The sequence below is a fragment of the Lates calcarifer genome, linkage group LG13, assembly GCF_001640805.2.
Source record: "Lates calcarifer isolate ASB-BC8 linkage group LG13, TLL_Latcal_v3, whole genome shotgun sequence".
Lineage (NCBI taxonomy): Eukaryota > Metazoa > Chordata > Actinopteri > Centropomidae > Lates > Lates calcarifer.
The window spans coordinates 1391362-1416774 of NC_066845.1; the positions used below are offsets into that span (position 1 = coordinate 1391362).

General features: G+C 39.3%; 3 protein-coding genes and 2 long non-coding RNA genes across 5 annotated transcripts; 3 read left to right on the forward strand and 2 right to left on the reverse strand.

Moving 5' to 3' along the window:
* Window positions 1–1010: 1010 nt before the first annotated feature.
* Window positions 1011–4809, forward strand: LOC108873116 (uncharacterized). The gene is made up of 3 exons (XR_001959370.2): window positions 1011–1825; window positions 2425–2571; window positions 3484–4809. It is a non-coding gene; the product is annotated as an uncharacterized LOC108873116 (long non-coding RNA).
* Window positions 4810–6295: 1486 nt separating this feature from the next.
* LOC108872961 (uncharacterized) lies at window positions 6296–9986 on the forward strand. Its single transcript, XM_018660954.2, has 3 exons — window positions 6296–6441; window positions 6553–6707; window positions 7687–9986. Exons 1-3 carry the CDS (start codon window positions 6426–6428, stop codon window positions 8158–8160), a joined length of 645 nt encoding a protein of 214 aa, XP_018516470.1. The 5' UTR covers window positions 6296–6425; the 3' UTR covers window positions 8161–9986.
* On the reverse strand, window positions 9488–12852 carry spring1 (SREBF pathway regulator in golgi 1). Its single transcript, XM_018661067.2, has 5 exons — window positions 12183–12852; window positions 11226–11382; window positions 10959–11110; window positions 10578–10691; window positions 9488–10023 (listed from the first exon to the last, which is right to left on the reverse strand). The coding sequence occupies exons 1-5, from the start codon at window positions 12276–12278 to the stop codon at window positions 9940–9942; spliced, it is 603 nt and encodes a 200-aa protein (XP_018516583.1). The 5' UTR covers window positions 12279–12852; the 3' UTR covers window positions 9488–9939.
* Window positions 12853–12882: 30 nt separating this feature from the next.
* On the forward strand, window positions 12883–22729 carry rnft2 (ring finger protein, transmembrane 2). Its single transcript, XM_018660721.2, has 11 exons — window positions 12883–13031; window positions 13131–13208; window positions 13965–14479; window positions 14601–14677; window positions 14883–14984; window positions 15128–15159; window positions 15319–15472; window positions 18461–18610; window positions 20730–20795; window positions 20938–21039; window positions 21689–22729. Exons 2-11 carry the CDS (start codon window positions 13162–13164, stop codon window positions 21821–21823), a joined length of 1380 nt encoding a protein of 459 aa, XP_018516237.1. The 5' UTR covers window positions 12883–13031; window positions 13131–13161; the 3' UTR covers window positions 21824–22729.
* A 106-nt stretch (window positions 22730–22835) lies between these two features.
* Window positions 22836–25339, reverse strand: LOC108873073 (uncharacterized). The gene is made up of 2 exons (XR_001959343.2): window positions 24671–25339; window positions 22836–23659 (listed from the first exon to the last, which is right to left on the reverse strand). It is a non-coding gene; the product is annotated as an uncharacterized LOC108873073 (long non-coding RNA).
* Between the last annotated feature and the right edge of the window lie 74 nt (window positions 25340–25413).

Genomic DNA, 25413 nt, shown 5'->3' on the forward strand with positions numbered 1-25413 from the left:
AATCCTGTCATTCATAACTCATGAGTCAACAGTCATTTATGGTGTTTAGCGGGGGTGGAACAAATGAGGTGATTGTAATGATAGTGACTTTCTGGGAACATCCTGTGGTGCTTGGCCCATCACAGCTTTAAAAGGAAGTCCTGGAACCACATCCTCAAAGGAGTCAGTCCCTTAGTTTTTGTCTGTGGTCAGGTATATCCCATCCATCCCAGCTGGAGATACAGCAGGGCTCAGATTAGTGATATTCCTCATACGGCAACAACAGAAACAGATAAGGCACTCAAAGTTCTTGACCGAAACTTGGCAAAAGCCCAGTTTTGGTCAATTTCCAATTTCTGAAGAACTGGAGATGAAATGAACTCAATCCGTCTGTTAAGCTTAACATGCTGTCATGGGGTAAAGTGTGAACCATAACCATTTTGTTGCCTGCAAGAAAATAGTGGGCATCCACTAATGCTGACAAAATTACATAGAAAGCAGTAATGATAGTCTGAGGCTGATATGAAAAGTTTAATTGAATGTCATCTCTCATAGACATAAGATGCAACTTTAAACTGATGATCTGTCTAAGGAGAAGCATGTACATGGAAAAACAAAGTAGGACCCAGAGGGTGGCACACAAGTGGACCAAGTACCCATCAAAGAGGTAAGAGATCGAGCATTTATATGTGTTGAGAATTTGTTAGAAGAGTTGTTTTAAAGTAAAACATCTGTTTATGAGATAGCTTTGAGATGCTTAGCCAACACCATGGCTGTCAGTGGAAACTGGCAGGGGATGTTGTAGGTGGAAATCTGTGAAAATGATTTTGTGCCCTAGCATCACAAGTCTTATCTTCGCTGAACAAGTGGAAATTATTGTAATCATGATCAGCATGGGGGGAAAAAGTGCAGCTGATGCAGGGGTGACAATACCTGACCTAACCTGACACATCTGGGCAAAATGAAGTCATGATTAAGATTTATTAAGTAAATAAATCCAAACTTTTTTTTTTTTTCAGTAATACCTTTGGATTAGCGCAGTGGTTCCCAACCTGTCTGACTTGTGTCCCCTTAAAATGAAACAATGTCAACTTGTGACCCCTTTTCATAGATTTAATACAAAATTTATTGACCTGTGAATGATTTTCCACTTTCAGCTTTTAGTTTGAAAACACTTTTTAAAAAGGAATGAAATTATTTCATTTTCACATGACAGTGTCAATTACTGAAGAAAAATCTGAAAAATCATTTCATGTTAAGGTGTATAATTTCAGTGTTCCATTAATCATCTCATGATCCTTCAAATTTGTGCATCTTTTGGGGGATCTCAGGTTGGAACACTTTGTTATTGAATTCACTCCAAACAGGTGGTTTGCTTTCATTCAATGATATAACACAGGCAGAGTTAATGATATATCACTCAAGGTAGTGATATTTTTCTTCATAAGTGACTTGCACTGTATAAGGCTAACAGCATGTTTGTCAATATTATTTATTATTATGTTATATTAGATTTTTTCTATATCATTTTTGTGAACCTTGCGATGTAAGATGTTATTTGAGAAGGCAAGACACACCTCTGAGGTTGATGTCATTATATGACTGATATTGAACAAAATATGGCATCATGGAATTTTGTCATTCCTTGTAGTGAATGTGCGTGTGTGTGTGTCAAAGTGGGAGGGTGTATAGCATATATAGGCTGGTTTCCCAGTGAAAAGTGCTTTGCAAAGTTGCACTTCGCTGTTTTTACGTGGTTTGTTTATCAAGAGTCACTGATCATTAAGCGAATCAGTTACTGCTGACACGATGGATCATAAACTCAATGGACTTCTAAGGCACTGTGGTAAATATCTTTATCATATTTAATAATATATTTAACTACATAGTTATTTGATGTATCCAGTAACGCAGTTTAGTATTAAGATGACAAGATGATGATCAAGTTTTTTTGCTACGTGAATAATGAATAATAACAGACATACAGACGTGCATTTGTTTGTTTTAGTAGTAAAGTGAACGTGCAGGCCTATATATTTGAATACCAGGGTTGACTAATCTTCCCTAGTTTAAGTTTTTCTTGGACTGTCCTACATGTAAAAAACAACACCCTAAAAAAGCCTTGTCCAGGGAATACTTCCAGTGATGTTGAAGGGTTTCCATTATCATGTTCATACACCAGTTTGGTGCTTTAAGTCCACAACAAGAGTGGCTTTTTTTCTTACTTTTAGAGTTAAATTATCCAATAATTTATAGGAAAAACGATAAGTTTAGAGGAGGATCTGAAAGCAGAAACATGTATTCTGCTTTCCCATCCTCTTAATCACATAAAAAAACCCTCAGTTCTTCATATTCAGGGCAGACCTCTTTCCTGAGTAACTATTTAGAACAAATTCCAGTTCCATAGAAGAAGCAACCTTATATTCTGTGTTTTATCTTTCTTAGTACTTGTTTACATGCTCCTGGAACTCCAGTGGGGGCCAGTGTCTACTGCTCCAATTCACATCAGCTGTGGTGACTTAGACCTAGACAATGCTGAGAGTCTCACAAGGCTACTGGGACATGAGGACAGATGACCTACTGAACGAATATGTAAGTACCTCCCAGTGAGTCTGTCATATGATATTATTTCCTGTACTACTTGTTGCATATTTTGCTGTAACAATGCACAACACTCAGACTTTTGGAGTCAGTTTGAAGCTGCACTAAACTTTAGAGTCATAATCTTTTAGATTTCAGTCCTGGTTGATTTGGCAACAACTGTGTTTACCATGGAAACAGCCAGTAAATTAAACGCTACCGCAAATACTTACTGCAGCTACTTTATCAGAAATACAACACAGCTGGTGTATCTGTTTACAGTGCAGCCAAACAAACGCACATTGTTTTAATAAAGAAGCTCAGTCAATAATGATTGAAACCACAATCCAATTTCATGCTGCGCACTGTACAAGTCGTTATCCCATGACAGCAGGGGACAGGAGTTGGTTAGTGTGTACCCTGCCACATGCAACTAACAGCTCACTGTGCTTGAATCATCTTGTTCCGTTACTCCCTGCTATAATTAAAACTCATCTGCTGTCAGAAAATGACTGTTGTCTTCTTATAATGTATTTTAGATAAACAGTTGTGATAACAGTGACGCATACTGTGCACTGTGTTTCCTGTACCTGCTTTACAACAAACGCCAACTGGTGTTTCCTCAGTTGAATGCTGTTAATGTGAGCTAGCAGCAGGAGTAGAGGACTTACGTTTCACATCAGTGTACATTAATTCATCCAAAGTGTCCTTATGACTTGTGATAATTTGCAAAAGGAAAATTTGTAATTTAAAAACCAATAAATGATGGCGGTTGAGTTTTTTTTAGCACCACTGACACAGAATGCCTGCTATTTCGCTCTTGATTGAAAAAAAATATATATTTAATATATATTTTACAATGTTCAAATTCACCCCACACTTAGATTGAAAGTGAAATCATATCAAACTCCTTATTTTTTACAGATACGTTTTCATGGACCCAGGACTGGATCAGTTCCAAATGATGTCCCTGATTCCACAGTATCTGGTGTCAGCATTTTTGAGAAGCTGCAGGACATCTACATCAAGAATGTGCTGTTTTATTTGCACATTTTAAAAGTAGAAGAATATAATATAAAAGTCTGGGGCAACCCAGAATATATTGCTGGGAATTTGAGTCTCGTCAACGGTAGAATCAACCACCATTTAGTTAAAATTAAGACTATTCTCAAAAAACTCTACCCTGAAATCGCTTTGCCAGCAACACCAGCCCCACCACAGTTGTCCCACGATGAATATGCTAACAAAGAATATGGATGGGGGGTCATAGTATCAGTGAAAGCCTGGCATGAACAAGTGCTGCAAGTAATTGAGGAGATGAAGAAGATGTGTGACCAACCAGCAGCAGGTGGTGGCACTTCATCAGTTGAAGACTGAGAAAATATATCTGAGGATGTTACTTGGTATCCTTGTCCTCCCTAATATTCTGAGCCATGCTTATTTTTATTTTCATTTTAGTTTGTGTTTTTTTTTACTTATACCCTGGTATGATCAGGTAAAGTAACTCTGGGAATTCCATCTCTGGTTAATACCAGAGTGCCATTAAGTTTTGGAGATCTATGTACTTGGGGTCAAATTTTGGTGCTGAAATTATCTTTGGGTTTATGTAATTATATCAGTTTTTATTAATGGATATTTATTTATTTATTTATTTAAAATACAAACATTTGTGTGCTGCATCTACATTCAGCAGAATCTAATGTAACTTAGGTTAGAATTATTTACATATTTATTGAATATGTGTATTTATTTTCTGAAAAGGGCTGATGATTCTTCTTCTTATAAATCTTATTAATCTTATTATTTGTATTGTTATTGACCACGACACTTTATTTATATAATGTAGCACTTATCCAAAACCAGTATTTACAATGTACATAGCAGGGGGAAAAAACATGAAGATGAGATTCATTACAAGCTTGTGAAAAGGCTGCCTACATTTTCACTAGGCCCTGTTTCCCAACATTAATGGTTTGTAATTTTTTTAAAGAATGTGTTAGATAATTTATTTCTGTCCTATGTTTGAGTCAATCCGTTATTTATTAATTTATTAGTTAGGTAACAAAACTGTTGTGTAATTTTATTTTTGTTTGTTTAATTTATTTTCCTGTGAAGGTGTAGGTAGTCTGCTCAATCAGTGTGAGTGGAAACAGGTTTGCATCATCAGGTCCTCTCAGCAGTGAGGGGCTGGGTGCTGTCAAGTTGTGGGAAGGAGGGTATGAATGTTAAAAGTAAATTACATTCAGTAAACAGGTGTGTGTGTGTGCGCACCCAAGAAATTTGTAATGTCAGCAATGAGCATTAAATCGTAACTCACTGCCTTGTATATTATATTATTATTTTGTATGGTTTTAATGCCTTGTATCTGTTCACCCCATTCTACATTTACCTGAGCAGGTGGTATAGTCCAATTAGTCCAAAAAGGTAAAAGGCCATTCACTGATATGTCAGTGGGGGAGAGTATTTTGGAGCATCCTGTGAGGGGGGCAAGTTTTTTTTTTTTGTTTGTTTGTTTGTTTGTTTGTTTGTTTGTTTGTTGTTCTTTCTTTCTCTTTTCTTTTCTTAAGCACACATTCTCTATTTTTATTTATTTATTCGTGACTTATCATTGTGTTCATTTTCACCTGTTTCATTAATATTTTTGTTACTAAATGCCATCTTTTGTGCACAGATTTCTGCCTACAGATCTGCTTCCTCAGCATTTCTTTAAAGTGTTTTAATGCCCTTTATATGCGGCAGCGGCACTACAAAGGATACCATTAGATAAATTAGCAAGGTAAATATGCTCTTGGACACAAAACAATATCTAACGTGAGAAGAACCAAGAACAACACAAAGTATGAAGACAAATATAAATGTGTTGTACGTGCTCAAAATCATATGTACATACATCACATGAAGTAACTGCAACTATAAGCTCAGTCTCTGAGGTTAAGTCTTAATGTTATGGCTGTTCAACCAAACCAAATAAAGCAATTCATACTGAGTAATATTCTGCATCAGTTTGCTTTTTATTTCTTTTACAAAAAGAGCTAAAGGTTTTCATGAAAACAAAAACTAAACTTTAATTCAATTTTGCTGCTAAAAATCAATCATTATCAGACCTATGCCATGTAATGTCAAGCAAATCACATCTGCGCTGTAGAGTTAGAAAATGTAGCTGTAGGGTTAAACTGGACTGAACCGGGTTGCAGAGTTGTGGTTAGAGCTGCATCTACGCACAGGAAGTATTGCGAGAGGGGGATCAGAGCAGGGATGAATCAACACGTAGAAATATGTCATCACAAAAGTAGGCGATAAACAACTTGACGTATTTTAAAGAATGTTTCTTGTTAGAATAAAGGTTAATCTGAAATGGTGTCAAGATGAGATGGCTTATTGTTTTGATGTTGGGTCCAGAGTCAGGTTTGTCTACAAACCAAAATCATTTCCCAAACCAAACTTTTATTGAATCCTTTGCTAAAATATGATCCAAGGAACTGATTGATGTCTTTATTTTCTCAGTTTTATTCTAAATTTTTAGGAATGTTTTTACACTGGACAATCATTTAGGATACAAAAGCATAGGATTTCTTCAAATGAGTTCACCTTCATGACAGTTGTCTTACAAATCATCAGTAATTTGGTTTCCTTACATGGAAGTGACGATGAATACTGCAAGGTGCTGACCTGACAAACCCAATCTAGATTGGTCTGCTTTTTTCATCAAAGGATATGGTAAACTTTGAGATAGGGAAAGTTTATCTTCAGCAGCTCTTTCACACGCCCCTTTGAGAGGTTTGCAAATATAAAAATGTTGTGAGATTGTGATTACAGTGCTGTAGCAATCGATCCCTGTCATATTTGAAAACTTGAGCGGAGTCAGAATGAAGTACAGAGCAGGTACAGTATGCTATGCAGCGTAATTTCTTCACTTGTTAATCAGCGCGCGTCAACTTTCGAATTCATGTGATGGTTTTAAAAAGGTTGTGATTATGCACTTGGTTTTTGCAGGTTCTCTGAAAGTGCTGTGTGCCTGGATGATGATTCTGTTGCCAAGCTTGGATGCAGCACATGTACCAAAGAAACCTGCTGCTGTTGTATCGTGCAGACTGAAAGAGCTGACAACCCTCACCAAAAGTCTGATTGAAGCGAGCTTGACAAGTTTTGTAAGTAACACAATGCAGTGTATCTCTGTTGTGTGTCTGGTAGTGTGTGTGACACGGCCATAGTCTTCACTTCATGGGAATTCCTGCCTCACATTTGAAATTTTTCAGTTTCAGTAGCAGAACAATGAGGACAGAGCAAGTCTTCTTTCAAAGCTGTTTCTGTGAAGCACTTCTCAATCACTGTGCAGACAGCAGTGAAAAGAGTATTTAGATCTCTACCTTCAGAAAAAACAAACATTACAATGTAAAAATGATTGTCTATTATAAGTTCTGCATCCACATGCACATTAGATTTTAAAAATATTTGAATATCAAAAGTACAAATATGTATTATGCAGAATGGTGAAGTGAATGTCAACCAACTTATGTGTTACAGACTTAAGATGTTACAAAGATGCATTCTTATGTACTATCCAACATGTTTAATCTATAAAAATGCATCTCTATAAAATCTATAACACTGTGATGATATGAGAATGTTAATCTGAAAAATAACTATAGCTATAAGATAAATGTGGTGTCTGCAATATAATGTAAGTATAAAGTACCATAAAATGAAAAAGTTTTTCTTTCTTTTTTTGCGCATATTTTATTTACTTGTAAGGACATAGCTGCAAACATCTCTATTATATAGCTGCACTATATGAACATTAAATTACATGAGTTTTTCACTTGTCCATATATATATGTGTCCATATATGGTGCTCTTGCCTCTGATAATCTTTGCCTTTTGTCTTGGTGACTGTGGAACACTGACATGCTGCCTTTTAAAACCACATCTTTAATTAAATCTGCAGACACATATATTGTGTGGGTGTCGCAGATCTGTGCTGAGGTTGTATCTCTTCTGTGACCCTGCAGAGATGGAATTGAACAGATTAGAGGCATATTTGTGATACAGTGAGATTACAGATTTCATATTTCATGTGGTGAACAAAATAATCTTCCAATTAAATTCACTGGTGGTTTTCTCTTTCAGGATAAAGCCAATGGGGAGAACCTTGGCAATTGGTCTGGTGGCTTCCCTGAGCTCCATGTCCAAAAGAACACTTCTCTCATCCCCTCAAAGGTTCAGTGCTGCCTCCACTTTGTGGCTCAGGGCCTGGGGAAAGTCCTGGAGGACCAGAGGAGCAATCTGAATCCCACAGATTATTCACTTCATGAGAAGCTCGGGGACGCTATCTCCCACATCAACATGCTTGCAAAGTGTGCAAAGCATATTCTTGGAGGCGAGTGCTCCCATAGGCCACCCACACCCGAAATGCCCGAATATGCGTTTCAGAGGAAGCAGTGGAGTCACACTCTGCTGAAGGCAGCCGGGGACTATCTGAACTGGCTAGAGCAAAAGTTTGAGGTCCACATTTCAAATGTCAAAGAGACAAATAACATAAAACATAAAAATATTAAGGGAGTGCTTCAGAAATACTTGGAGGGGAGTGAACACCTCCTGTAATTTTAATAAGTTGATCTCCATTCGTGATGCAGATGTGATTACAGTTATGGCAGCGTTTCTTTAAGAGTTTTTAAGGATTTAATTAGTAATATAAGTTATTTGTCGTGTAAACAGCATGTTGGCTTGTCTCTGGGACATGACTTCAATGCAAATGAATTTGTAATTCTTTAGAGACAGCCGTAAGTAGTTAACTTAGTTGATCCAATCTTTTTTAGTCATTTTTATTTAAAACAATAGTTGATGTATTGGGACATAGCCATGCTTGCTGTTCCCCAGTCCCCTGGGGCTGCTTGCTTGTTGCTCCATGTTCTTTACAGACATGAGAGTGGTATCAATCTATTCATCTAACTTTCAACAAGAAAATAAAAAATTCTTATCCCCCCAAAATGTCAAACTTCTGCTGTAAAAGGTATGTCAGAAATTACTTTGATCAGCTAAACTTAATATTTTGCAACAACTGACATGGTTCCCGCATGACAGTAATTAATCAACTTGCCAACGAGGCAAATGAGAAGGGGCTCTAATGCATTTCCTAATTACGACAGTTTGTTTTCTCAGCCTTCACAGTGATTAATTGTTTTGCTCTGGCCATCTATCCCCTGTGAGCGGGTTACATCGCCTGAGGTAGAAAGAGAAGCTGATAAGAATCACCCTCAGAGAGCCACCGCTTTGGACTCCAATCACTGTGCTCCACAGTGAAATCTGAGGACAGATGGACAGTGCACAGTAAGCCAGATAAGTCTGTCAGACTCCCATCAAAGCAATACAAGAGAACAACAATACTGCAGCAAAGATTAATGTGGGCCTCATCCTCATCCAAATTAAGTGTTCAATTAATATTCTATTATTAGCTCCAACGTTTCGTTGTTCTGCATGAGCTTCAAATGAATCTGTGTTAAAATTCAGCAAAGTTCCCAAAATTTTATTCTTAATGGTATTGGTAATTTTGTAATTCTTTTTATATACTTTTCTTTCATAGACTGTTTTGAAATTGAAATTGAACTTAAATGTATCTTTTTTTCTGTTTTTTCTGAATAAGTAATTTCTGTCAAATGCTTTGATCACACCCTCTCTTTACCATTAATATAATGAATGTTTGCTCATTTCGGCTGATAAATAAAACGGTTTCAAGTTCACTTTGCTGGATAATTTTCTCTACTAAATCAAACCCATAATTTGTCTTAATCAAACTCTAAAACACATGATTTTCATTGGATCTTTGGTTGAGCTGCCCTTTACATCTGCAACACAGTTCATGAAAAATACCAAAGCCACTGTTTAAGAAATTCTGACTGTCAACATTCATAAAAAGCATCACTATAACTAATTTCATTTCACAGTCACGTTTATTAAATAGCCGTTCGTTATGCATGCACTATACACAAACGTAATGACACATTCTTTGCTGTTTTAAAATACTCACCAAAATATAATACAGCTGTTATCTTCTTTAATGAATTCTATGTCATGACATTAACCGGTTTGATGCGAATCCTGATGGATGAGCTGCCTGCTATGTAGACCTGATGATCATCATGGATGAATGTATGAAGCATACTATGCACTTATGAAGTGTAAAATAATCAAATCACATACAGCATTTGTCCATTTTTTTGAGGTTGGTCTTGGATAGCTTTCTTCCTTTACTGCTAAATAATCCAAGACAACAGTTCATGTGTAGAGAGTCTCTTCTCCAAGCACCCGTAGGTGTCCAACCAGGATGCTTTATCGGCCCACTGCTATTCCTGTATGTCCTAAACCCCGAGAGAAGTCAAGCACTCATACGGGAAGAAGCTCTGGAGGACTCTCTCCGTAGCAGTACTTTGCTTGAGGGTTCCGGTAGGTGTTCTCGTGTTGAACGCTCTGAATGTTAGGAAAAAAATAAAAACAAATTAATACAATGGTGTGTTTGAAAGTTCACAGGTGCTTAATGACACACTGATTTTCAGAATTTGTCAGATGTGAGTCAGATAAGAGTTTTGTGACTGCTTAATACTGGGAAGAGCAACGATCAAAGCAAGTGCATAGATTTTAATTTCTGGAGAATTCTCGTATGATCTAAAACTACAATAATAATACTCATGAAGATAACAATTTCTCTGTTGTTTTAACATTCAGGAAATTCATGAGACAACTGCAATGAGTCATTCTGATGCATTAAAGAAAGTTGTTCGTATCTTCTAACTAGCTGTCTGAAAAATACACAGATAAATATTATATGAGCCTTGAATTGTTCAGAGTTGCGTGGGAGACCTGGTTGCTTATCTGTGGGACAATTGCTTTCACTGTTCATGCTCTGTTTCAAAGCTGAGTGGTTAACATTTTTGATTTGTTCTGTGTGACTGTACTACTAAAAGTTATTAGAGCTCGACTGTCAGAGTGGATGATTTTTTAATTCTGTTCATTTCATGACGTACTTGCGATGAGGTTCTACACTTGGCCAGGCACAACTCAAAATGATCCTCCACGGCCGTGAAGAGATTCTGGAAACCTTCAGCTGCACGATTCAGGAAGCGCTCAAGGAGAGGTTGCTGAAGAGAGAGAGCATGCGTGAAATATGCAAGTGCAGATCTGTTCAATTTGTTCTTTTTTTTTTTCCTTTGTGGTCACTGCTATGTATGCAATATGAGCGCAATATCAAGATTCGGCTTTGGGCCTTATAGAATCTGGAGTTTGATCATCTATTATGTATGCACACTGCACTCTTCCAAGATGCAGCATGTTGACAGTTTCTGTCATTTCTGATCACAGTACATAACCCAAGCCCATGCACTTCCTTGATGTGACAGATCAGATACCTTATCAGGCTGGAGGCAGCAAGACACGCAATACTCATAGATGCTACAGCAGCCGTTTGCCAGGCAGCTTTTACAGATGTACTGTCTGGTGCTGGGAGCATTGACATTGCAGCAGCCGTTCACCAGCAAGTCTTTTCTCTCGCAGACATAACCTGTAAAACATTAACAATGATAAGCACATACATTGATTAAAGGCAGCTAAACAGTCTCACAGAGCTGTCGTGTTATCATCGCTGGAAGGTGGTGAGTAACGGCTGCATTACTCACCGAGTTCGTCTGTGAGCAGCGTCTTGCCCTGGATGGAGTTTCTGCACTGAGTAATCTGACGGCTGCTGTTGCCCAGGTTGAAACGGACTTTCCAGGGGATGCGATGGTCTGAATCTCTAACCTCTAAGAGTGTACGGTCCCGTATTGTCCTTTCCTCCTGCAAAATTTGGCATAGGAGGTCATGAAATGTCATCAAAGAACACCTCTAGGTTCAAGATAGGGTCAAACAAAATGATGATATATAAAGTGAAAAAATATAGTATGGCTGGAAACTGACTGAAATACTTCACATTAGTACAGTGCTAATATGATACCTGAATTTTGGTAATAATAATAAAACTATTATCTATTTTTGCTGATTATTTTAAGAACTAAAAATGTTATCAAAGTAAATGTTATCCTAACAAAACAGCTGTACAAATAAAAAGCAACATATTTCAGACTTTAATCAGATAGAGCTGAGCGAGATAATTAATTGAAAAAAAGCAATAATATAATAAGCAATAACTTCTTGCCATCTATAAAAGTACACTGAATAGCTCTGGGCTCTGGATTATAAGAAGTAAGTTACATATATCAATTTAGGAAATTGTGATGCTTATTTTTACTCTTTTTTTTTTTTTACTCTTTGTGGTTCAGGATGTAGAGCATGTCATCTTCTCCTGTCCATAAAATTAAACGCCCTTGTGTCCTCAAGACACTGAACCCCAATTGAACTCCCTGCCATCAGGGCAATATTGTGTTTAGAGGATGTGAAGGGGAACTTTTATTTGTCGGCTGATTTCTTGTAAGACCCGAAAACAAACATTCCCACCTATTTTATCATTAAAGAGCATCTCCTAGATGTACAGTGCTGTGCAAAAACTTTTTTTTTTTAGATATTTCTTCATCAGGGAGTCATCTGGGTCTAAAACCTTTGCACAATAGGCGATCTCAATTGAGAGGGTGTTTCTGTACCTGTTTGAGAGTGCTGGTGAGAAAGTAGATGAGAGACAGTCCGAAGACTACTCCCAGCACCCAGCGCTTTCTCAGTAACCGCCGTAGCACCATCATAGCATGGCTTTCTTGTGGAGATGCCGGGGATGACACTGACAGCCCAAAACATCAAACCTCCACGGGGTGGCTATCAACTACCTGATTTTTGCCAGGTGTACGTGACGATGTCTGACTGACTCAAAAACTGTAAAACCGAGCAAAACTGGCACTGTAAACGGACGTTACCTAGCTTTATCGGACAGCAAATGTGACTACCAAGATGTTAGATGATAGATCCCAGACAGCGATATTAGTTAACCCATATTGCAGGTTAACTTACTCATAAATCAACGTTAGCTGTGAATAGAACATTTTTTTCTCTCAAAAACACTGAAGTAACGGGCAGGCAAGCTAACATAAAAGCCTGCTTTGTTAGCGTGCTAGCTAGCTGCAGTTAGCATTTAGCTTTCTGTCTTTGACAGGCAGGGCACTGATAGTAAAAAAAATACTAATATACGATGCCACAGTCTAGTGACGCAGTTTCGTCTCCTTTGAAGAAAACTAATAGGTGCTGTCCGAAATTGCAGCCGCTGTGATGTTTATCCAGCGAAATCTGACATCCACCATCAGCAAAACACATTTCCAACACGGATGTGGTTTGGTCGGAAGGAGGGCGCTGATTGGTAGATCGGCGCCGTCGGTGACGCCATACAGGAAGTTTTTGGAGCTGGTGACCGTGGGTCGAAGCGTCTTCAGCAGCGATTCATATATTTGTTAATTTTACTCTTAACGATGACAAGAGCTCAAGGGCAATTCGCGGAACTGATTCAGGTAACAACGTCTACATCGCTATGCATCTTAACTGTCTAACACATGAGACATACACTCAGAGAGCAGAATAAGCCGGTGATGCTGATGATGCATTTGCAGGGCTGGACCATGTTGTGATGAGCGGTGTGCCATGCAGAGGAGACACAGCAGCAACACGGATGGCATGCCCTCGGAAAGGTGGGGAAAGGGGCTGTCAGACACAGGACAGCTGCTTTTGCAGGCTCTTTGTGTATTGTCTTCATTCATTATTTCAATGTTTGTGGGGCTTTTCTAACTGGTTTTGCCAAGGCCTCTTAGTTCCATTTAAAGCAAGATATAATTCTTCAACGTACAATTATATGTACCCTGTTGCACAGCAGTGGGTTATATCTTTTAAGATATTATTGTGACCCCACAGATAACTAATGTTCCCATGAAATGATCAAATGATTTTGCCCAGGTTGACCTTAAAGATTTCCTCTAGACATGTTTGATGATATAAAAATACTCTGCTTTCAATTACCTGGATGGAAATTCTTTAAATGACACCTTTGCCTCCTCCCTGATTCAAGAAATACAGAATTATGAGCATGTAAGATGTCTCTTACATCACTGAAAGTCCATTTTCAATGCATGTGCAATGCAGGCTTCAGTTTTCCACATCACACTTGTATTATTGGACCAGGATTGGCTTCCAAACTAGTTGTGATGTCACTGGTCATGCTTGCAGTTACATACCATGAACTCCGATTTTAGCCCCAGCCTGGAGTACAGCAGAGTGACAGTCCTCTAAAATACTGGAAAAGATACAAATATATTGGATAGCAGTCTGGGCACAGAGCCCTGGCTGACCTTGCTAGTGTTCTTGTGGCTGAATGTGAGCAAGTCCCTGGAGCCATCTTCCAGGCTAATGTTGTTTGTTGTTTATTGTATCGACCCTTTTGCCCCACTCAGGAGCCGAAGCCAAACTCTGGGATCGGAGAGCAGCCTGGATGAGGGTGGTGTGTTTGACTGCCTGAAACCTGACTCACCCGCTTCACCCCAGCAAATCTTCTCCGGCCTGGTGGGTGTCCCCTCTGGCTCTGTCTCCTCTGCCCAGTTCCAGGCAGCTGGCTTAGTCCTGGGCTCTCCCCCTGAAGTTTTTATCCAGATGACGGCATCATCCAGAGAGGAAGGGGGCTCCCACCGCTCGGAGGGCGGCTCCTTTCTCCCTCGGCCACCTCCACACCACCATCACCACCACCACCACTTCCACCACCAGCCCCTGCAGCACAGGACCTCCTCTCTGCTCCAGCAGGCCACCACGGCAGCCGGCTCTGACAGGCATAGCTCCAGGGAGGAGGCCCAGGAGGACCCGTCCACACCAGCCCCAGCCCTGTCTGAGCTGAAGGCTGTAGTCACGTGGCTGCAGAGGGGTTTCCCCTTCATCCTCATCCTGCTGGCTAAAGTCTGCTTTCAACATAAGCTAGGTACAACAGCATATGGAGTACTAGTGCTGCTAACAGTGTGTAGCAGTAAACTACTTACAACAAGGTATCATTAACAGAATAATGTCTGGTTTAGTGATGATGCTGCACCTCTTTTCTGCAGGTATTGCTGTGTGTGTGGGGATGGCCAGCACGTTCGCCTACGCCAATTCCACATTTAGGCACCAAGTGTCATTACGGGTAAAAGAAACCCTACAGTATTGTACCTTACATACCTTTCCCTACTCCTTAAATGCCCTTGAGCATCATTAGCAAAGAGATGCCAGCTCACAGTGAGGCAGACTGCACCAGGCATTATATTAATTTACAAAATTATTGCAAAAAGTAGCACTGAATTGCAATTTTAGATTTGAAGAAATTCATTGGATCTCTTTTCTGTTACCAGGAGGAACGTTCTGTATTTGTTGCGCTTTGGATCTTAATATTCCTTGCAGGGAATATTGTGTATGTCTACTACACATTTAGTCATCGAGGAGCTGCACAACAGGTAATGTACAAGCAGGCATTTTTATAGTAGCTTTGTGTTTCTTTGCCTGTCATCTTATATTTTGGATTTACTTCATATATTTAGGTTTTTCCACTCATTTTCTGTTGTGTAAGTCATTTTATTTTTACTTCCATTTCCTTTAGGGAGTGTTCCTGTTCTTGTCTGGTCTTGTCCTGTGAGTATTTTGTGTTTATTTCATTATTTTTGTTTCCAGAGTTTCTTACGTTACATTAAACATTTGCCTTGCTGTTTCTTGTCACTCGACCACCCAGAGTAAAAACACCAGACCTCCCTATAACAAGTCATCTAGATGTTGTTTTCTTTTTTCTTCTAGCCTCATATTTGCCAAGCCCAACCTCAACAGCTTTGACTTCTTTGATCTGATCTGGGCAGTGGGCATCACTGACTTTGTCCTTAAGTACGTCACCATCGGCTTGAAATGCTTTGTCCTCTTTTTGCCCAAAATTCTCCTGGCCTTCAAATCCAGGGTAAGAAATCCGCTCTTGATCCTTTGGTCATCTACAGGAAATGTGACCTTCACATCTTTTTCATAGGGCATCCTTCAGCTGAGTTTACATCTAATAACTTGATTATTAGTTGTAAGATTTTGCTGTTTTTCTCAGTTTTATGAAATTTTAAGATGAATGTTTTAGGAATGTTGAATGTTGTAACCATTGGACAAAACAAACAAACAAACAAACAAACAAACAAACAAAACAAATGACAACATCTTGGGCTTTGATTAAAACTTAACAAACCTGAGCTAAGATATCCCTGATGACTGTAACTCAACACTGAAATCAGTTTCTTCATAGTAAAATTCATCATAATGTACAGGCATGCATGGTTTGATTTTTTTCCTAAAACACATTAAAGAAAGAGTAGACCAACTAATCCATGAAGGGCATTCTTCTTGGCTTTAGAGGGACACTCCAGCAATTGAGAATTGCACCTTCATAAAGTAAGGGGACTCACAAAACAAAAGTATATCCTGACTTTTAGTCTCTATTAATGTTCAAGCTCCTTTGTCTGCTGAATGCCCATCCTTTTAAAACTCTTAGACTTGACAAAGCTCCTTTGGATTTATAGTGGGTGCTATACAACTGTTTTCAGAAGCTGAATAGTATTCATGATGGAACTGATCTTATTGAATGAAATCTGTAAAGTGCCCCTTAAAAATGTTGATAAACTGCCCAAAGGATAGTTGTCAGACAGAGGATAGACAGTGATTGAGTTACAGAAAGTTCACAGTCAAAGTTGTGAAACTTGATTTGTAATTTGGAAAAAAAAGAAAAGCTTAACTATGATGAAATACTCCACAGAGTGAAGAAAGTGCTAAAGGGTCACAGTGTGAAACTGTTTTGTATTCATAAGGTTTTAAATGGTACTCCTTAGGTGAGCTTGTGCGTGTGGGTGTCTGTGTGCCTTGTTCTGGCCCGAGGCAACAGAATATGTCTGCAAACACACTCACGCACACAACACACAGATAGACTTTGATTTCCATACAGGTGCAGCTCATATTCCTGGTGTGTGTTTGTGTGTTGGATGGGTGGAGGAGGAGAAGGGTTACAAAGTATTAGGATTAAATTTTCCACTGATAAACAGACCTTCAGGCCTATCAGAACCACAGCAGCCAGCAACTGAGCTCATTTGCCCTCAAGGGGGTTGCAGGGGTGAGGTCATCCCTCCCTGGAGCAGGACCATTACCTGTACCCTCCACTCACACACACACACACACACACAGTATACTATACACACATAGATGATTTGACAGTTTCCATGGGACACACACATGTTGAGTTTTATGGACTCCCAGATTGTATCATCACTGCCTTCTACTAGTTCATAGAGGCCCAACAGTCGCAGTCTATTCTGAACTCTAATGAAGTCACATAATCAGCCCGTCAACTTCATTATTGCATCCAAACACGGATACACTAATGATCCTACATAATCACTGCAGTCAGCACGAGTCTGCACAAGTGATATCAGGCACACATACAGAAGTTCCATGACGGCCTCATTTTAAAGGCTTAGGCTCATATTCACTGCTTGTGTTTGAATCATATTAATAGTGTGCTGCCTGTGTGTGTAAGAATATTCATTGTTGAATTTGAATTTTCATAGCAGCAAGTCTTTGTGAGTCTTTTGGCGCATGCAGCATTTCCTAAATTTGTGGTTTATTTTTTGCTCTGTCGGTACTGCTGTACATGTCAGAGCATGCCAGTTTTTAATATCTCACTGTTGTTTACATCGAGTTCTTGTGAAAGTAATATGATGTAGTTAAAGTGCAGTTAAAGAGACATTTTCAAATTTAAAATTATTTTTTGGAATTTCTAGAAACATTGCTTAACAGAAAAAAAAGGATGGTACCAACTGAAATGAGACATTATTAGGTACTGTGGCATATGGCAACTGTAGCCAACAGTTTTAAACCAAATTATATCCCCCATCCCAACCCCAGAGAAAATAAATCATAACAGTCTTACAGATAAAAATGCAAAGTTGTGTTATTTATGTCTGCTTCAGTGTGCAGTGGTGGAGTAGATAAAGCGATCAGAAAAGTAATGAAATCAAATCAGCATTAAACTCAAACAAGGCCTGCAGTGGAGCTTACTCAAACTCCTTGGCTTGTGTCCAAACTTTAGATTTGACAGTTTTTGCGTGGGCGTGATGGGCACTGTGGGATGTCAGGCTGAGGGGACAATAAGGAAGATGAATTAGCCGCTAGCAGAGGTCTTCCGCGCCTACCAACCTGGCTGCTTGTGGGTCTTTACCCACAAGTCATCAATCTTTGTCAGCTACCATCCAGTAAGTCATTATGCAAGCTGGGATGCCACGGGGCCATCAAGGAATCAAGTTTTCCTTCATTTCACTCGCCTCTGTTCTTAAGCGTCCCAAATCACTTAACGCACTTTGTGGCAGTGGGGACTTAGTCAGAAGTTCATTTCTTCTCTGTGATTATGGATGGGAGGGGAGGTCCTTTAAAGGCAGCTAGCGAGCCCCCGTAGGGCTGGGTTTAATGTGGGCACTGGGTAGCAGGTGGAAAGAGCCGCTGCCAGTTTCGCTTGCAGAGTGGGGAAATTGCCTGTACTGCTGTGAAACTGTGGAGCTCTGGACAGCGGCCATGTTTGGGCTGGAGGCATGCTGTTTTAAGCTTTTAATACCGTACTGCTCTTCACTAGATAGAAGAGTGCCCTGAAGCTGTTCAGCTCTTTCTGCTTTTTGGACAGTTAGTGAGTGCATCAAAGAAAGAATACATATTGTCTCCATTTAGTATATTTTCATTGGAACTTGGGCTAAAACAGCCAAGGTTCCTTTTGTTTTGTTGTTTCTTTTTCAAAAACACTGCCATTCTAAATAGCAAAATATTAAGTTGGCACATGCACAGAACTGCCATCTGTACGTGGACACAAAGTTTGATTAAAGTATTTAGAGGCATTTATTGTAGTTTCTAATTTTGTGTATTTGTCCAGGGTAAGTTCTACCTGCTGATTGAGGACCTGAGCCAGCTGTTTCGGGCCTTGGTGCCGATCCAGCTGTGGTACAAGTACATCATGGGAGAAGACCCCTCTAACAGTTACTTCCTGGGAGCCACACTCATCATCATCTACAGCCTCTGCAAGGTAATCACACTGTGCTAGCAAAATATCGACGTTCTTATCCACTACTGCAGACCTATACTATACCACGTATTATTCCTGCATTAGAAACATTGTAAGCAACTGTTAATAAGAATCACAAAAGTCATAATCAGGATCCTCTGACAACAGTTGGAGGAAATACTCCTGTTAAGAGAAGAGCCCTGCGAAGGAAAAGGAGAAATCTGAATAGTGCTACCAAGAGTTTAAGGTCCCCGAGGCTGTTGTTCATTGCTCCAACCATATAGTGTTGAATGAAACAAACAACATTCTCTTAAAGACTCACTATACAACCTTTCCAGGATTGGAATTGATGGGTTTTCATGTCATTCATTCATTCAACATTCATGTTGTGATTGAACACATGTGGAAGTGAGAAAGGAGGTAAGATTTGAATGTCTCTCTTTTCTCTCTCTCTCTTCTCTTTTTTTAATTGTACCACACATTTATACCACTCACTTCTTGTGCGTACAACTAAGTGTAACAAGTGCTTGAATGCCTTCCAGGAGAGACCATCTGAAAGTGCAAGTTAGCCACATATTTAGACAATAACTCATCGTTCCACTCAGTGATGGCAGAATTTTCACCCTGTCTTCAAGTGTGGTCAGATGTGTCATCTGTTGTATGAACCAGTTTGGCAAACATACCCTGTCCTCTAGAAACCCACTGGGGCTAAAAATCGGAGCGTTGTCCTGAGGATGGTGTCAGATAAACATTCACTGGGTCAAGAATAATTTTTTGGGGGAATATAAAAGTGGCCAGCAAGCTTCATGGTAGTCTTCTTATAAGATTAGATCTTTTGTGCAGTATTGACATTTGGATTATAGCACCAGAGTTTGCAGCATATAGAAAATGGAAACGATTCATCGGGGGTGCAGGAATGAATACATGAAATAAAATGGCAGTCCCAACAGATTTTGATACTTCTTGTGTAAAAGTGGATTTTGTTTTTGCCTGATAGTGAAAAAACATTAGGATTCCTGTGGATACTTATGATCCACGTAAGTATTGGCTAGAGGAAAATTTAAGAATGATCCTCTGGGGACCAGGATCTATAAACATATTTAATTTAGTTAGCTAATTTAGTTTAGTTTAGGTATGTTGCTATGGACTTCAGTGTGGAGAAACAAATGGACAAACAGAACATATGACTGACTCGCCCAAGCCAATATATTCAGTAGTAGTTACTGAGCAAACTGGTAGTAATCTCCATAAAATGATTCAATTGTCTATTCTTCCCTCTAATTCTTGAAATAAATACAAAAATAGTTTTTTTTTTTTTTGGTAATTTCATTTAGTATTTCTGGTAAATGCACTGTCTGTACAACTTAGGGTAAATATGTTGGACGTGCTCTGGGAAAAAATGCATAACCTGACAATTGCACTCTTCAGAGGTAATTGTATTCTCCTGGACTGGAATAAAATTTGGGCCTCTGTGGGGGTGTGGGGTGTCAAATGGACAGTGGTTCCTTAAAATAAGAATGGGTGTTGAAATGAGCTATGGAATCTGTTGTGGGGGAAGAGTGAATGAGACAGGAAACCCACAGTTAGGTCACAGCAAAGTCAGTTACTGAGCAGTTACATAAAGGAACTATGAGTCAGTTTCACGTCAGTCATAATATCAAATGAAAAGTCGAAATAGTGAAACTGAGTCGCATTTCACTGAATGAATGTCCAAAGGATGCAATGACAAATTATTTACACAGTGAGATTATGAGATGTCATGTATTCTGTGATGTGTGTAGACTGTGTGTGTCTAACTACAGTCTGGACATCTTTTAATACGCCAGTGATTCACCGGATGTAGTCGCTGATGATGGGCTTTTTCAGCTGAATTGGGTGGATGGTTTCCTGGGTGTGTGTGCTAAGGCACTGCACGTCTGTGTTTTCCGAAATCAGGCCATATTAGTTGCGTGTCGGTATTACAGTACACTGCACAATTTGCATCAGTGGTTGATTCACTGTTCTCATGCTGTTGTGTCACACTGGTAAAAAGTTTATTTAAGTTTAGAGAAACAGGCTTGAGAGCAAAAATAAAATGGTTTGCAGGCAGTTTTAACTGTTCACATAAAACACATTGTGCTTTGTCTTTATTGTTTTGCAGTCCTTCGACATCTGTGGACGTGTGTCAGCCATATGCAAGGCCTTTGCCATGCTTTGCAGCTCCCAGGTCAGGTTCAGACTAATTTTACAACATCTATCTGTAAATATACACAAAGATATGCACAGTTTGCATTTCTGCTTTGAGAGTTTAGAATAAATGTACAAGAGTAGAGTTTAATCCTTCAACTGCTACTCCTTGTCTCATCCAGAGTTACGGGGTTAGAGCCGGCAGTCAGCAGTGCAGCGAGGCGGGCGACATCTGTGCTATATGTCAGGCTGATTTCAGAGATCCCGTTGCCCTTCTCTGTCAGGTAAGGACTCAGTAAACTAGTTAGAAGGAGGTTAAAAAATTGAATCGAAATTGAATTGAATTAAAATCTAAAGAGAAACTTGGCTGAAAAGTAGTGTTTTACTGTTCCCTTTGGTTGAAAGTTTTCATTCTTGCCTCATCCAGCATCACTGATGGGTTGTGGCTGGGTGTGGTGAGAAGTGTGATGTGTTGTACCTATAACCACACCTTTCAGTGATGTCACGGTGTACTGACACACCCTGAAATACATTCAGTGTCACTGCAACAAGGTGAGAAATTAATCCACTGGAAGTTGGTAAAAAAGCAAGTATTTTCAGCTTGTGTTAAGTTATTTTTTAGGAATAAATGGGCAAGAAAATGACAGTTTTAGCAACAGGTTTCTTGCATTTTCCTTTGCATACTACTCTTGTTTCCAATAACATAAGTGGAGGGAGGTCAAAGGTCAGTATTAACCACTGAATAGTGCTCATAGACACAAGACACTCCTGCAGGGTGGATCTTTAATTGTCAGTGATGTAGAGAAAATTTAAACCTTGAGCGCCAAATGCAAAAATCGTGTACCACAGATTTTAGAGAGATGCTAGCTGTCCATTTCCTACCTCTCTGTCATCAAAATGAAACATGTGCATATACATTATGTTCTTGTGCAGCACGTGTTCTGCGAGGAGTGCCTGTGTTTGTGGTTTGACCGGGAGAGAACGTGTCCACTGTGCCGCTCTACAGTCATTGACACCCTGCGATGCTGGAAGGATGGCACCACCTCGGCTCACTTCCAGATCTACTAACCTATGACAACGAATCATCTGCACCCAGAATGATATAGCTGTGCTTCAAGTTTAGACAATGGTGTGTCATGTTTCTTTGTTTACCATAATTATTTAAATCGTGTTTAAGAATAGTTGCAGTAACAAACCGTGCGTAGGGGTCTTAAGTCTTAGAGACTTTGAAAAGACCAGAACAGAACATGTTGCATGTAAATCATATTAAGTGCAGACAAGTTTAGCATCATATCAGAAATGTAAAGCTTCACTATTGTCAATTTTACAGTTGGGCTATTGTCATACAGTTATGGAAATAGTCCCATTTTATCTACATGTTGACTTAGCTGCTGTTGTAAACTGTGAACATTTATTTTACACTAGACATGATAAAAGAATGTTACTTTGATTAACGTGGTGATAATGTAAATAGTCACAGCAATTCACTTTTTTTGGGTATTTTATGGTTTTGTCATATCTGTAGCTGTTTCTATATCACATCTGTTTTGAATTCTTCAATTGATATTTAACGTAATTTTTATTTGGTATTTAGCTTAAAGATTTGTAATATTTATTGTAAAAATTAAAATAATTCATCAGAACATCTATGAATGGCTTGAACATAGAAAATTAGTTCAAACATTTGTTCTTTTCTTGTTAAGCGATCAGTTAAGTTCATCATAACAGTTTGTAGATTTGTATGAATTGTGATGCAGTAAGTGTGGTGCAGATAATGATAATGGATAATGGATTTGACTTTTCATACTTTCATTTATAGTCGGAGCTCATGTCTGAAAATCAGAGCGCCAAACTTTATCTCATCGTTATTCTCTATGAACCATGTAAATGAATCATTTCCTGCAGAATAATTCTTCTTGGATTGCATAATGTGAAGAGACTTTCCGTTTTGAATGAAAGCACTTTAACTCACTATATCAAGCCTGTTTCGTATCTAACTGTAATGACACCTGCAGATGATTTATTTTAGAAAGAGTTTATTATTATAACCACTAAAAATCCATATGAAATATTTAAGAAGTATAAATAGCACACACTTTATAAAAGACAGTTTCAGTAATTCTGCTCACATTACACGTTATGTCAGAGAAAGCTTATTTCCAGAAATCACAGACAGCATTAACGGCATAGCTTCCTATGCACAGGTCCTGTATCTTGTTTATGATAAAAAGCCACTGAACACTGCCCCCAACAGATAATGCTAAAGCACAGGAGAATGTGTAAACATCATCTAAACACTGTAGAAAACATCTATAAAAACATTCATCCGCTCATTATTTACATGTTTGCACTTACAGTGTAGCTTATGTAAAAAAAAAATAATAAAAAAAAAAAAAAGGATCAAGTACAGTGCATTATTAAGCTCAAGAACTGGTCTATTTCAGTGCATGTTCAGGATTGCTGCACTAATTTTAGCCGAGATACATTTGTCATTAATGCACTCACACCGTGGGAGGCTAAGATTCAAACGAGTCCTATTAGTAAGCTTTTCCCTCCACTCTACCAGGGGAGGATTACATCACTGTTTTGTAACTGGGATGACAGAATCGGAGAGTCACGCAGGGGCGCAGGACTGTGCAGGGCTGCTGGGGTTCAGCGTGTCAGCTCGTTATGAAACACGTAGCTATTGCATTCACGTCGGGCCTAAATCTTCGTGTGACACGTGGAGTTAAATCAGAAACAAAGTTCCGACCTTGATACACACATTTAACCCCGCTTCCTCCTTCCTCCTCTTCCTCCTGTATCGGTCTTTTCCTGGACCGCATCCTTCGACCCTCCTGCATCCCTTGCTTTTAGTGCAAATGATGTGAGCCCGTTCCTCATGCGTGGTCCTAAAGGCACCATCTATATAGGATATAATATATGGACTTCATTGATAAAGAGAATCCATCAGACAAGCATTTTTAAAACTTAGACGGTGCAAACAAACGCATCAGTTTCTTAATCCTCCTGCAGTTTCAACGTAGTCAGTCGGCTGAAAACATCAACGTTGTCAATGAAAACATTCTATCTCATAAAACATTGCTTAAATGTGAATTCAACTGAACAAAAGTTAGTTCACCTGCGTTTTACGCGCATAATTAACCCGAGCTACTTTTCTGTTTGGTGTTATTTACATAAAATTTGTGTAAACTGGTGTTGTTACACGTTTATGAGGCACTAAAAGTAAATTCTTTAGATAATGGTGGTATTCATGGTGAGCGCTTAATAGGCTTATTGTTAAATAAAAACAATATGTCAAAACAGTTCGGTAAACAGTCAAATATCCTGGGCACCTGTATGCTAAATGAAATGTAATTTATGGTCTCCATGATAATCAGGACTCTTAAGGTGTGGAAACTTTTAAGAGGATAGAAAGCACTTTTAAGAAAAACACCTTTACACACCTTCATAGTTTATCCAATAACCTGAAAAACCAAGAAAACTTATAGTCCTACAGTCGAGTGCTGAAGAGAAAACCTCAAACAGGTAAACTATGAAGCTGTGTAAAGGTGTTTTTCTATCTTTCTGTCAACTTCAAAGTTTCTACATCGTAAGAGTCATGATTATCAGGGCAAAGCACCAGTGAGACCATAGGTTCCATTTAATTTAGCATACAGGTGCCCAGGATATTTGTTTACCGAACTGTTAAAGTTCATGTTCCTGCTAATAAATTAGTCTGCAATCTACATGAGCACTTCTATATTAAATAAACCTGATTTCACCAGATGCACAAAAATATTTAATTCATGTATTGAATCTATAGTTTTACATTTAAATTAACGCTTTTACAGAAAATGTACCTACACTCCTCTTGCCCCTGATGTCGAGGTCATAGCTTTCTCAAATTCAGATGACGTGACACCGTTAACGCACCTGTTGCTGGTGTTGCCGCCTCGCGCCCTACAGGTGTCGCTTCGCGACGAACAGCACGAGCACGGTGAAGTGTATTGCAGTGCACAGGAAGCTCTTCAAGTGGCCTCGCCCGGTTACAACCACAGTGGCTGCTCCGTCCCCGCAGCTGTAGCCGCCGTCCGCCTCCCCGGCCGCCCAGCCCTTCTCCAGCTGGTCCCCGATCCTCCGCAGGCGCGACGCGAGCAGCTGAGCCACGGAGCACGGCGAAGGTCGGCGGACGCTGCAGGTGGAGTCACCGGGCAGGAGCAAAGGCTGGTCAATAGGCAGCCAACACATCTTCTCTGACAGAACAAGCAGTCTTCTCTCTTTAAGTCTCGGAAATATATGGCCCTCCTCCTCTCTCATCAAACCTTAAGTGTGTTTGTATTCTCCCCTTTCTCTCCCTTTCTCTCTCTCTCTCTCTCTACTGTATTATTCATTACAGTGTCACATGGTGTGGGGTTTACATCATCTTTTCCCAAAAGAGAGATGCAATGGTTAACTCTTGAATCTCTCTTGTCTGGTTTGATCTGAGGAGTCTTTTGTTATGTGGTGCTCTGGGACATTGTGTTCTAGTTTATTATTTTTTGCTGTAAGAAGCGTTTTGTATTTTTTTTTTTCAAACACGAACACCCCACCGACAAGAAATATAAAATATTTGCATTTATATCCAGAACAACTGCCAGCTGTAGCCACAAAACATATATAATCTCTGAGAGTTGCCG